The 15054-nt window shown below is 32.1% G+C and overlaps 1 protein-coding gene across 3 annotated transcripts in view; it reads right to left on the bottom strand.

The window, feature by feature from the left end:
- Vps39 (vacuolar protein sorting 39) overlaps window positions 1-15054 on the bottom strand; it is a 75965-nt gene that overhangs the window by 3877 nt on the left and 57034 nt on the right. For all 3 annotated transcript variants that reach the window (XM_075367160.1, XM_075367159.1, XM_075367161.1), the window contains exons 14-16: window positions 10426-10565; window positions 3837-4115; window positions 3625-3719 (exon numbers count right to left, since the gene is read on the bottom strand). In XM_075367160.1, coding sequence (XP_075223275.1) covers window positions 3625-3719; window positions 3837-4115; window positions 10426-10565 — 514 coding nt within the window. The remainder of the gene's footprint in view (window positions 1-3624; window positions 3720-3836; window positions 4116-10425; window positions 10566-15054) is intronic.

The raw sequence follows: 15054 nt of genomic DNA, 5'->3' as shown, positions 1-15054 counted from the left end.
AGAACCATCAACATTTAAAGTAACTCTTTTTACTATCCAGTGACAATAATAATTATATCGTCATTGATTGACATTCACTTTTAAACAGAATTATGACAAACTTTACAAGTAAATAAAATAAATTTTACAAGTAAGAAAAACATTATAAATGATTAATCACACAAGTCAAACATAACTGTAAGATAAAAAAATTAGTATTAACATCATGTTCTAGGAATTAATTTTTTTTTAAGGGGTAAAGGGAGTCTCAATCAGCCATACATCTTGTTATTACACATTAAAATAAATTTCTTTGACACTGAAAAGAAGAATATTGAATAAAACAATACTGAATTATAAAAAATACTGATTGTAATAATCAAGTTGACTGCACAATTCCAAAAGGATCCACTGATGTACAATATGTATATTAAGGTATATGTTTTTTTTTTTTTTTTTTTTTTTTTTTTTTTTATATAGGACGAAAAACGATTGGTCGTTATCATCGCCCGGAAAATAAATAAATAAATAAAAATAAAAGTAAAAGTAATTAAAACTTAAAACTACTATCACAGGAAGCAAAATTCGGAATGGGTGTAAAAGGCCCATTCTCGGATAACAAGAACACTAACATGTAACTTAAAACTACGTTAAAAACTATCATATTAAAACAAAATAAAACTTAAAACTAAAAAAAGGGATAAAACTTACAACTAATATCACAAAAATCTTACAACTAATATCACAGACGAATTTAAAAAACATAAAAAAAAAACAACAAAATATGAATATATATATATATATATATATATATATATAAAACAAAATTCCGATAGGGAGTGTAAAAGGCTCGCTACTCGGATAACAAAAACAATACATAGGACTAGAGTAATTAAATTTTTTGTATTAACCCTATACTACGCAAAAACAGAAACATCCGGTTTAAAACCTCTTTATCATTACACAAGATACCACGGATGTTTCTGGGTAGTTTAAATTTACGACGCAATGCCGCATAACATATGCAGTCCACGAGTATGTGGCGCACAGTGACGCGGCAGTTGCATCGTGCGCATAGAGGTGGTTGTCCTCTTGTAAACAGGTACTCGTGTGTGACCCTCGTGTGTCCTATCCGCAATCGACAGAGAACTACTTCCTCACGCCGGGGTTTTCTGTATGAGGAGTCCCATGGTAACACAGAATCTTTAATCTGACGGAGTTTATTATCAATGGTAGCCGTCCAATCACCTTGCCACCTTGCTCTTAAAAATTATTTTACATAATTAATGAAATCAGAAGTAGCAACTCGGGTGGTGAAAGGAGGCTGGTTACATGCTTCTTTGGCAGCGGAATCTGCATGTTCATTACCTGGAATCCCTTCGTGGCTAGGGACCCAGCAAAAACTTAATTCTGTGTTGCGATTATTCAACTCAGCGATTGCGTTGTTAATTTCAATGACTATAGGATGTTTAGAATAAAAGTTTTTTAAGGCTTGGAGAGCACTACACGAGTCACTGCAAATAAGAATTTTTCTATATTTAGGGTTAATGATGTTTAGAGCCTTATTTATAGCGTATAGTTCAGCGGTAAACACACTCGTAATACCGGGTAGACCAAACATATAAGTTCTCTCATTGACAACAAATGCACACCCAACTGTATCGTTTTGTTTCGATCCATCAGTGTATACACCGCGTCTGGTTTCATCTTGGAGAGAACACACTGAAACATTTGCTGAAAGACAATAGATGGTGTTGATTGTTTATTGTATGTAGTCAGGTCAAAATTAAAATTTATGAGGTTTATTCTCCATGGAGGATATGAGCAAGGATACATAGGAAAGAATGACGGTGTGTCAACATTTATATGCTGCAGCAGACGCCAGGTACGGACACCTACAGGTGCAGTACGACGTGGATGGTCCTCATACTTTCCTAGATTAGGATTTCTAAAGACCGAGTCAAGAACCGGGTGATTTGGCTGTCCTCTGAGACGAGCAAAATAAGATAATAAGAGCTGGTCTCGTCTATCCCAAAGTGATGGTTCACCACAGTCTACAAGTAAGCTTGCGACAGGACTTGATCTAAACGCGCCTGTGGCAAGCCAAAGGAAAGCATGATGTACACTATCCAGCATTTTAAGCACGGTTTGACGAGCTGAAGAGTAGGCGACACAACCATAATCTAAATGGGAGCGAACAAAGGAATAGTAAAAACATATCATACATAATCTATTGGCTCCCCAGTTGGTGTTAGTAAGGACTCGCATCATATCTAGAAGTTTGGAACATTTTGTTTTCAATTCTTTTAAATGTTTGACCCAAGTAAGACGGCTATCAAAAAATAAACCTAAAAACTTGACGTAAGTAGAGATAGTAATAGTCTCTCCGTTCAGAAATATTTGCAGAATAGAAGGGTTTCGTAGCCGAGAAAAAACTACACATTTTGTTTTTTCGGATGAAAATTAAGGTATACGTGTTTCATAGTAAATTTTGGGAAACTTCTTATGAATTGCTCCTTAACTGGGACATCTAAAACTGAGTAAACAGATCAGTGTTAGATAAGTCTAAGCTTACATGTATAATCCCTTCAAATCCACTACATGTGTGAGCTTACAATTCAGCAACTTGCAACCAAACGTTTGGCACATTCATAACAGATAAGTGGTTAAATTCTACAAGCTTCAATTAATGCAGGGCCTCAGTAATAATGTAAAAAATAATAGTATTGATATACTGAGAAGTACTGATGTAAAGAAATACATCTTCATTTTTTCATTCTGCATCGAAATGCTGGAAAGTTTAATGTTAACAGTTTTGCAGATTCACTCATCTCTAGTGATAAGTGTTATTTCCTAAGTGTGAAACTGTGAATTGCTAGTATAAGAATATGGAGAATGAATATTCCCAAGTCATTACAAAACATATGCGAGACTTATCAAATAAGATCATGTTTAGTGCCACTTTATAAGTCAAGGTATATAGGCCATTTTTTCTTTGTGATTCACAAAAACATCACATTTGTATATGTTGAAAAACTGATCGATACTACAACTTATGATACCACAGATAGAACTGAATATATCTACTGACAAGACAGCTGTCCACTCTGTTACCTCAATGAGGTGAACTAGTACCTAAATGAAAATTTTCTATAAACACTGACAAATTTGCATAGATCATGATAATGTGGTGGAGATGCATCAGTTGCCTCAATCACTGGGATTTTTGAATTTAAGAATTCATGAAGGATAATGTTTTTGTGCCCAATTCCCCCTAATCCCAAGGAACTTTGAAACCATATTACTTTACTGCTGGTCAAACATGATGATCTCCACATACACGTTTGACTGTCTCTGAGATATGTAAAAAAAATACTTGGAGGATTTAACATTTTAATATAATATATGAAGAATCTGTTCTGTCATTTTTTAACAGTAATTATTTTAAATATTTCCTGGGCTTGTGAATAATCCTTTATTTTAAAGGAACTGTTTGTGGACAGTGGCTTAATAGATATGTAGATTTCAAAATGATGTAAGGATCCTGTTGCATAATTTTACATCAGAATCTTTTTCTGTCAATCTAACATTAAAAAATATACATTATCATAGTGACATAATTAAATAAAATGGTGATTAATTTACCTTTGATTACCAAATTTTTTCTTACATACAGGACAGACATTTAGTTCAGTCATAACAACACTTTTACTTTCATAATGCATTCGTAATTCTTGGACCTGAAATTGAAATAATATTTACTGTAAAAACTTGCAATTGAACAGGCAATTAAATAGAAACACAACAGAATTAACAAAAAAAGAGCAACAAAATATAATAAAATAAAATATAACTACCTGCAAATGTTCGGCATACAGTAGACCTTTAAGAACTTGCGTACGTCTTCTGTGGTTTAATTGTTTTTGTAAACTGGTTGTTAAAAATTTTTGTATTCTTTGTAACTCTACAGTATCTGGCAGTTCTTTTAATGCCTTCATAGGTGGTAATCTATCGGCATAATCTTCCAATAAAATTAATGCTAATTCAAGATCTGGTTTGGCTGTTGTGGGAGCAGTGACACCTCCCAACCAATTTTCTGGTGGACTTATTAATAATTTTATCAATAAAACATATACCTGCAATAAAAAATATAAATTATTCAATGAATAAGCAAACAGAAAAGCAGCCTTAAAAAAAAACCACATTTTTACAAGTTTAAATCGGTCCTTGAAGATACCAACAAACAATTTTCTTGTCATTCAGTTCCATTTGATATAGAAACTATCAGCATGTACTGTTAAAAAAATTTAACAGTACAAAAACTGTGTAGTTTACAACATCCACCATTCTTTTACTAGATATCAGAAAACTAATTACAGTGATGATCTAACTACAGTGCTTGATATTTTTTAATTAAAGCGGAATCCATTAAATGTGAGCATGATTATTTGAAATCATTAGTAATTAGAATCTTTATACCTCTTATTATTGAAAAAAAGTTTCAATCATTCTCATATAAATGGATGAACAGATCATCTTGTTTTCTGTAATGTTATTTTCAATTTTGTGATTTTTAAACAAACGCTAACATTACAATTTAAGTCATTATACTTAAAAAATAAATTTATTATTATCAGTGTTTAAAAGGCCTGATTTCAAATATCAAATGGTAGAAATATATATGGTGATAGTGCAAATAGACTTTGGGTGAAAATAAAAAGATGCCATAAAGAATAGCAGCAGAATAAACACCTGGCTTCATTAAGGGAAGAAGAATAAAGAAGCCAAGGTTACCAGAGAATTAGTTGGGAAAAACGGAGTACTGAAGAAAATACAAGGAATAATAAAAATAAGAAGGTTCAAAGAAAATAAATGAATAAAGGATTAAGAAGTAACACAAAAAGAAAAAGAAAAATGGCTTATAGACACGAAAGTTCAGACAAAAATTTAGAAAAAAAAGGATAGTAAAAACAATAACTTGGGATAAATGGAGAAGGAATACAGACATTAAATGATATGCTACCAGGATAGAAGACCAAGTGTACACAAATAGGATGAAATATCCAAAAGAAGCCAAATGATTTCTCTTTAGAAGACCAGGATAAGATAGAAGAAGATAAAACAAGGGCAACAATCCTAAAATTGGAAGTTTTATGAATAAAAAATATGAAGAATGGAAAAGCTAAAGTGATAGATGTACTGGCAATAGAAATGAATAAATATCTTAATAAAGAAGACTACAGGGGGTGTGAAATTATGCAATGTGATTTACAATAGTGGGATAAGAACTATCCACAAAAAACATGGTGCAATAAATTTTTTAAATCATAGGAAAATTAGTTTAACTTCACAGCCAGCAAAGATTTTTTTGGGAATTCAGCACAGAAGACTGACAATGGTAAGCAAACAGCTTACAATGGAGTTTACTCATGTCTTTTGCAGGGTGGTAGGATGGGGGTTCCCTACTTTAAATCTAAAATGGCAATTTCCAATTTTGCTTCATTTTGGAGTAAACTCTATTTAAAGATGGAGTTCAAGTTTTTCAAGTGTCTAAAGCGGCTTATTTGTGCAAATTCAGTCATAGCAATGACATTTAGAATAACAGCAACATTTACAGCAAGTAAGGACCTCCTTTCCTACCCTTTCGAGTAAAAAAAAGTGTTATACAGATTCAAGAAACAAATAATGCAACTGGACTAATAACAGCTATTGATAAGAATATAAAAAGAGGTACATAAAGAGTATGTTTTATAAGGATGTGAAACATGAACACCGAAAAAAGGAAATGATTGAGGTGTTTGAAGATATTTATGGACATACAGGACATTGGAAAATACCAAACAGATAGATAAAGTGAAAAATGAAGTAATGAGAAAAATAAACGAGAACATGAGCTTAATCTGAATAAATCAGAATAATAAAGCTAACTGGCTGAACATATCATGAGAGGAATAGGGCTAATTGAAATAAAACTACAAGTTTCAGTAATAGGTATAAAGAAGAATAGTGTGGAAAAAATTAGAAATTATAGTTTAAAGAAGTCAAACAAATGTTTAGGTGGGAAAATACAAGAATCTGTCTCCTGAAAGCAGACAAGTTTTTTGAAAAAGAACATTTAGTATCTGAAAATGTATATACATAAACATTTGTAAAGTAAAAAAAAATCTGATAAGTATACTACTGTTCCATTCTACTTATTACAACTAATTTAAAACTCCTGTTATAACTAATTCAATATTTATCTAATCAAAGAAATAAAGGATGCTGCTCTGAAGTAATTGTATTAGAACAGGATATGCAGTCAAAGTAAATTAGTAGAACTATTGGCACATAAGCTGGCACAAAAAACTACTAGCATTCAGCAAACATTTTGCATGATACTAGGCCGACTGAAAACATTGTCAGTTTAATATAGATGATATTTATAACTAAAAATACATACCATGCTATTTAATTAAAACTAATTTAGTATCCCAGTTAATATTATTATTTTAAAGTACTTCACTTTATTGCTGTAGCTTGCAAATTCCAAAGTTGCTGTTGTCAGTAGATTCTAAACCGTTCTTGTCTGATTCTGAATTCACGTTTATCACAAAATTGTCAATGTGCACATCTTATAAATGTTCATCTTCAATGTATTTTTTTTTCAATGTTGACAACATGCTCACAGACATTGCTTCACTCGGCTTCAGACACTTTATGAAATTACTCTTCAAGTAATTTAAGAATATCCAACATGTTAAAAGTTGTATTTATTTTAGCTACTTGCCCTTTCACTTGACTCCAAATCATTTCAATGGCAGTTAAGGTGGCAACCGTAGAACTGTGTGACCATAATTTTCGAAAATGTCATCTATTAGAAACTTCTTTTGATTTTCTTTGTGTAATTTTATAATATCATATAATTCAGTCTTCATCAGAGCAGGAGAACAGTTAATTTATTGTTTGGCTAACAATTTTATCATATCGCTTTTTAAAGAGTTTGGCTGCTTTTGTAGCAGAACATTGTGATATGATGTGTTATCTAGTAAAATGACCATCAAGGTGGCAAGTTGGGAATAGACTTCTCCCATAACCATTTCGTGTTCTTTTTGGAACACATCAATTTGTGATAATCGCTTTTCTTATTTGACTCGCATAATTAAAGCGTTGTTAATCAATCCTTCATTAAAATTGGCATGAATAATTATTAATATTGAGCCCTTGGATACTGGTATTTTCAGTCCCTCATGAAGGTTTGTTGTGACTACCTACAATTCTGGTGTTGCATGACTACTGTGAATGTAGGTTTCATCTGTGTATACAATCACTCTTCCTTCTTTGTGAAACACGGAAATTTTGTCATAGAAATTTCATTCTTTGCATTTTAATGTCATGCCATTCTATCATTATTTTCCGGTTGTCTTCTGTTTTTGCCATCTAAATCCCATTTTACACAATATTCTTCTTAAAGATCTTTCACTCCTTGAGATTAATTTCACTTTTATGGGCTTTCTGCATAATTCTCTTCACGGTAGGAGCATATTTTTTGTTTATATAAAATTTATTTATTAAATGCCTCACAACATCAGTGTCAAACGAATCTAAATTGCACACAGTACTTGGGCGACTTACATGTTTTCTTGGCAAAACGAACAAGGATGGCTTCTCTGTTTCATTTGATTTCCCTTCAGCTGCAATTCTTTGGAATATTCGTTTGAAACTTTTGTCGTTTGAACAACCACATTCAGCACTTCACTTTTCCTCACTAGTCCAGTTCCAGCATTTTTTTGTAAAAAGAAATTGTAAACATTGAATATAATTTCCCTTGCCTGACTATGAACTACTGTACCTTTTCTTCCTAACTTGGCCATTTTAAAACACAATAACTGCATTGAAAGATTACAAATTTACATGACTGAATTTATGAAAAGCCTTAAATGAAAACAACACAAAAAATAGTAAAAATAAATCTCTAACAGCTATTCACTTTGTTAAGTAAAATATTCACCACAATAAATGTTTCTATAATAACCACTTCTAGAACATAATTACAAGCGATATGTGACATATGATTCTTCACAGCACATTGATTAGAGTAGATTAAAAATAAGTAAATGAAATTCTTAAAATTGTGTGTTGTGTTTACAATATTCATAAACAGCACACTAGTCAAGTCAGATTCTACTATTATTAGTTGCTACACAACAGGAAGTAGGCCTAGAGCACATCAATATATAATTTAGAATAAAGTTCAACAATTACATATGCTACAGCAAGTTTATGAAACCTGTTTTATTTTTTATATATATTACCATACCACAAAAGACATACAGAAAATGACAATGTTTTTAGTTTACTTTAATAGAGGCCAATGCATGCAGAATACTAGTACATAGGCTTTCAGTTGCTGTGCCAACATATATGCTGATACAGCTAAAGAAATATAATAAAACTATTCTGAGGGTGGAATGATTCCAGAATAAATTCAATCACTTTTTCTTCAAATAAACAACAATTAAGTGAAAATTTAACCTTAAGGATTTATTCAAGCCATCATAACCCATCTAAATAACCTACCATAAATGGAGAATTCTAGCAGGTGATCTAAATCAGAATCAACCTTACAAATTCATCAATCATCAAATACCTCATACCTTTCTCTATATGATATCTAGAGTTGTAAATCAGAATTTATCACAACCAAGACTGATAATCTTTGACAGTCAATTATGGAAGGTCTTTTAAGGAATATTCAACCATTTGAGAATGATAAAGGAAGACTGCACTTAGATTCGATGGGCAGTCACTTAACCCCTTACTGGTTTTTTTATGAAATAACTCGTCATTCACTTTTTTGCCCAAAAGTGACTCTGACAAAATAATTCATCATTATGAATTGACCTGTTTTATTCTGTTTTTTTTTTTTTTTTTTGACGAGTTACTACAATGTGTGCGAGTCTAGTTCTTCCATTTTTACTCTAATTTAATGGTGAAGTGCAAGTTAATGGTCAGTTCTTTATTCTATGTGTCTTGTTTCATATCCTTCTGAACAGCTGTTACAATGCATTTGTTTTGATTGTTCCTTAAATTGCGTGTGTTAGTTTTATTAGATCCTTGTGTTATTTATTGTTTTCATAATTTTACTATTATTTTCATATAATTTTCATCGCACTGCAGAGAGGGAGAGCTCGTGCAATTCTTAGCAGGGTGCAAAGGGCTTCCCCTCTTCAGATATGCTAAGGTGACAGGACCAAATCAGATGATGCATAGTGGCCACACTTGCACCTCTAGATCTCCTCATTTGGATGAGGGAGGAGAAGATGTACAGGGGAGTGGGTAAGGCAAATGCAGAGCTATCACTCACACTTTTCCGCAGCAGGCAGGAGTCCACTTTGCACGAACAGGATTAAGACAAGGGGATAGATTATCCCCACTATTATTTAACTGTGCATTAGTATATCTAATGAGAGAGTAGTATAAAATAAATCCTAAAAATATTAAAATGCATAAAGAAAAAAAATTAAATTGCTTAGGTTTTACAGATGATTTAGCTATTTTAGCAATTAACATTAAAGAAGCTAAAGAAAAAATTACAAGTTTAGAAAATATAATGGAAAGATTGGCCTAAAAATCTCATGAAAAAAACAAAAATAATGGCTATGACACATTAGTAATAAATGCTATGATGAATGGAAACAAAGTAGAGATAGTAGAACAATTTAAATATCTTGGAGAAATGATAATTTACAATGTAAATGAGAAAGCTGCTTGGGATGAAAGAACAAAGAAATTATCAAAAGCTCAACAGATAACAAAATCAACATACAATAAAAAATGCCAATCAATTCACAAAAAAACTCAAACATTACAAAATAGTTGTCCAATCTGAATTGACATGTGGAAGTAAAGTTTTAACAACCTAAATCAGCAAAATAGAACAGACAAGAATACCCAAAATAGAAAGAAGAATAATTAGAACTTAAATAAATAAAAAAAATATTAAAAAGAAGGAGAGTGGCAAATCCTACCAGATGAGGCGGCTTATGAAGAGATAGAATCAATAACTGACACAATGAAAAAGGAAAGGATTTTCTTTTTCAGATATTTGATGAGAATGCCAGAAAATAAATTGACTAGACAGACAATAGAAAAACTACGGTATTAGAAAACACCACTCATTTGGATTAGGGAAGTCAAACAAGATGAAAGAATTGGATCTGACAGAAGATTTAATAGAGACGAGAAGCTGAAAAAAATTTAAGGATAAGAATGTAAGATTTCAACCAAAGATAAATAAATCAGGTTTGATCAAGAGGATCTTTACAGAGGAAGAAAGAAAAGTAAGATCTAATAAATGAAAGTATATTGGAAATAAAGAAAACTTAAAAATCCTAAAGTTAAGAAACAAATCGAAACCAGAATAAATGACTACAGTGGTCCAATGAGGCCACCAAAAAAACTAACCTGATCACATCCTTTATTGTACACTCTGTCACAATACTGGATAGCAAGTTCTACGTTGTTCATAACTGTCACATAGATACTTAATGCTTGTTCATGTCTTCCTAGTTTTTCCAAAATTATTGCTCTCTCCTCATACATCACTGCAAGAAAAAGAATTATAATGATAAATATATTAATTCTGAGAAATATAATTATAATATTGACATACTCTGCTCATAACACGAGGTATATTTTTTAAGTAAGTACTGTTTTGATATATGTTCACTGTAGTGAATGTGGACTGAGTAACGATACACTAGCTAGCTATATATACCATTATGTAATTGTTAGTCTTTATTTACAGTTTCCTGTGCATGCTTAAAATGCCTATGATTATAGACAGTGTTGTTAATTATGAAATATGTGCTGTAATTTGTTTCTTAAATGCAACAGATATGAAAGCAACTAAGATTTGACAGATTAGTAAAGTGTTCGGGGATAATGCTATATTCAATGGAATGGTGAGAAAACAGGTTAGGGCATTTAGAGGGCCATACAAATGAGCAGGATCTGGCACAGAGTGGGCGTCATCATTGATAACCTGGAACAGATAGTTAATGGAAAATTCTGTGAGAATAGATTAAGATTTTAAGATTTCATCATTATGAAATGAATTCGTTTTAATTCACTAAGTGTTTTCTATAAGATTGTCAGTACGCTTAAATTATCAGAAGTTATGCTCAAGTTGGGTACCAAAAATGCTGTCCTAGTTGCACAAAAACAAACATTTAGCCAGTGTTTTGAATTTTTCTCATGAGCTACAACAATGAAGGAGATCCATTTTTAAAGCTGAATCGTTATTAGTGATGAGACAAGGTTGTCTCACATTATGCTGGAATCAAAACAACAGACTATTGAATGGAGACGCTTAACATCTCCCAAGAGAATAAAGTTCAAGCAAACAATGTCACCCCGAAAAATGATGTGCACTGTGTTTTGGAATAGACAGAGACTTTTGCTTGTTGATTTTTTGCCTTGGGATGAAATGACAAATGCTGTGACTTCTTGTGAGACCTTGACTAAACTACATCATGAAATCCAAAACAGAAGGTGTGGCATGTCCAGTATAGGAATCATGCTGCTTCATCACAATGTTTGGCTACGTGCAGCTAATTGCGTCATTTGGTTGGGAACAAATTGATTACCCACCACACATAATTCTTTAGTTCTTTTGAAAGAATCAAAAGAAATGAACTGATGCGAGTAGAAATGATTTAGTTACATAAAAATAATAGTGATCAACTATATGAAGAAAAAAATTAAACAAAAAAATAACAGTAATGAATGAATTAAGTGCTAAATCCAGTTGAGTTGAATAGTGAAACAGGTGATAATTTAAACACTGCTATAAGTAGAATTTTGTAATATACAAATTAAAAAGTATATTGGGTGTAAGGTACAGTTTACATTTTAAATACGATATAAATTCTAAAATGTTTTCTATTCTGGTATAAACACTCTTAACATATACAAAGCACATCTCCCATAAACAGTACAAGATATCTTATGGTATGTTCAGAATCTCTTCTATAATTTTTTGTTTGGGTGACCTAAATAAACTGCACTTTTCAAGTATCTATGTAGAAAGAAATTTTATATGAATGTTGGAAGATCATGATCTGTAGCGTGTTATCAATGCGAGAAACGAATCTGTTGGGAAAAAGTATCCCTAAGGCATTCATTGTAGCTCTGAAGTGTAAACGGTAGAACACCTTGTTCAAACCATTTTGCATAAGGGTATCTGTTCAGTAAGATACATTTGAATTTTGTACACATATTATTCTGAATTGACTGTTGCCACTTTTCCTTCTTCAAATAAAAATGAATATATTATGCCAGCTGACAATACAGAGCACCACAGTCATTCATGTTACTATGTCACCATGAAATGATATTTCCTGCAATTGTTTAGGGTTTTATTTGAGTGATACCAGAAAGTTTGCTTATTTGTGAAACCACTTGATTGAAAGTTTGCCTTACCAGACATCCACAAGTGACTGGTAACATCTTCATTTTCACCTAATGCGACAAAAAGTACTCTAGAGTAAACTTTACTTGATTTATAACACTACAAAATTTTAACTTTTGATTATTTTCTATACTGCAAAGATTCTAACCCATATCTTCATGACACAAGCACTAGACATACAACCATAAACGGCTGATTGAATCCATACAAAATACCCATCTAGCAGCTATATATAGATCATTATTTTTATAATATGCTGAATAATAGGAAAAGCACAATGTGTATTCATCCACTACTCTATCATGACTAACTGGCATAACTTAAGCATTCTGACAGATAGCAGCACCTCTTAACCTCTTTCACAATTTAGAAATTACCTTTTTTTCTAAACCTGTTATTTTTTAAACAAGTGCAAAGAAAAGTCAGGTTTATTAAAAAAATAAAGTTACATACATTATTATGATAAAATATAAATGAGTAATGCCAAAAAGAAACTTAAAACGATTTATTTCTTGTTAATTCTGTCCATAATTCGGCCAATTTTGAAAGTTTCAATAATGAAAACACTAACTATAGGAAAATAATTTTTCTAAAATTCTGGTTTTAATGTGTTTTCATTTTAAATCTTAGTTATAAAGAAAGAAAAACTACTTTATACATGATATCAAAATGAAAAAAAACTCATATTCAATTATTTTTCAATGTAAGGAAAAAACAGAAAAGCTGGAAATTTTGTAAAATTTAAAAGGTTTCACATTATTTTTCTAAAATCAAGTTTTTAACATTTCTAAAATAGATTTATTCTACTTCCCTCTCAACCATCTGCATACTGATGTACTCACTAGTACTTTCCAAAATTTTTATGGTAAGTAGAGCTAAACATGTCGAACAAAGAAGCCAATGGCCCTTAATTATGTCACTACTACAACATTTTTTTGGGTCTATTTTTATGGTATATTAATTATAGATAGGATGACCATTCAAATATAAACCAAAATTTAAAGAGCAGTGAATGTAGTGGGGCACTGTGGGTAGTTAACTGAATATGTCAGGGGGGGGAGAGTAACTGGCCAGCCATGCCAATAGTCATGTTTCCATGTCAGTAGCAGAATGTCTGAACAAGAGCTACCATTGTCCTTTGTGCAACGAATTATAATCCATATTTTCACCAATGTTGATGTCAAATCCTCTGAAATTTTCTCCAGGAACAGTTCAAAGATGATACCCTGTCAAAACTCAAATGCTTGATTCGCCAAAACATTTTGAAGAGGACATGATGAGAACGAAAGTCACAGACCAACATCAACGATGACAACATTCAGGCCATTCGTGACCTTGTGGAAGGTGATCACTGAATAACTGTAATTGAAATTCCATCATAGGTGGGCATAAGTGTTGGGAGTATGTATACAATGTTTCAGACTTTCTTGGATACAGCTAAATGTCGGCGATGTGGGTTCCACGTCTTCTCACTGAGGCACAGAGAAATGTCTGGAAAGACATTTCAGTGACTTCTGAATTGCTTTGAGGAAGAAGGAGAAGCATTTTTTGATTGTATTGTGACCTGCGACAAAATGTGAGTCCACCACTACACCACAGAAAGCAAGGGAACAAGTATGGTCTACTGGAAAAGTGGGGAGGGGGCATTGCATTGATAAAGGCCAAGAAACACTTGTCAGCTGGAAGTTCTGGCAACAGTGTTTTGGATTCAAAATATGTATTGCTAATTGATCTCAATTATTGCTGTTATGAACAAAGACACTAAACTACTACTGTCAGCTGTTGGATGATGTTAGAGTTGCTTATTGCAACAAATGATGCCAGCCACCAATTCGCAATGTCCCTTCACAAAAACACATGACAACATACAGCAGTTCAGACTTGTGATAAACTCACTAAATTCATTGGACACCCACCAAACAGTCCAAAATTGCCATGTGATTTCCATATGTTTGGTTTGCTGGAAGAAGCTTTAGGAGGAAAAAGATTCAAAGATTATGGCTACAGTCCAGCATTATGTGTGCAATTGTTTATTGGGGCAGTCATCTTGTCCGTTGATGAGGGGATTAGGAAGCTGCCTATCTGGTGGAGAAAATGTATTTCTGTTGAAGGAAACTATGTAGAAGAAAAATAAGGTAACTTATTTGTAATTTTATCTAATATCAATAAAGCTATGTAAACAAATTCTGGTTTATGTTTGAATGACCCTCATATTTCGTACTAAGTCCGACCGATAGTTTAGTCGCCAATCTAAAAGGTGATTCTAAGTAGAGTTAAATGTTCATCTATACAATATCCCAGATATTTAATCTCATGAACTTTAAATATCTATTATGAGCTCTAATATCTATTTAAATAAATATGGGGAGAAATTGATAATTTTTCTTCTGATAAACTGAACAATAACGTTAGTTATCACAAATATTCGGTTATCTTCTTTGAACAATGAACAAAATTCGTGAAACTTGACTTTTATAAACAATAAAATGTTCTGGCCCATAAATTTTACAAATATGCTAGTAAATTTCTGAAGCAGATTCATTTTTTTGAAACAAATAATCAAACTAAATAATTAATTTCTCATAAAAAAAGATACTGTAGATATAAGCAGCTTATTTCAT

The sequence above is a fragment of the Lycorma delicatula genome, chromosome 5 (assembly GCF_047948215.1).
Source record: "Lycorma delicatula isolate Av1 chromosome 5, ASM4794821v1, whole genome shotgun sequence".
NCBI lineage: Eukaryota > Metazoa > Arthropoda > Insecta > Hemiptera > Fulgoridae > Lycorma > Lycorma delicatula.
The sequence above is the reverse complement of the archived record's forward strand: the minus strand, read 5'-3'. Positions and strand labels throughout refer to the sequence as shown.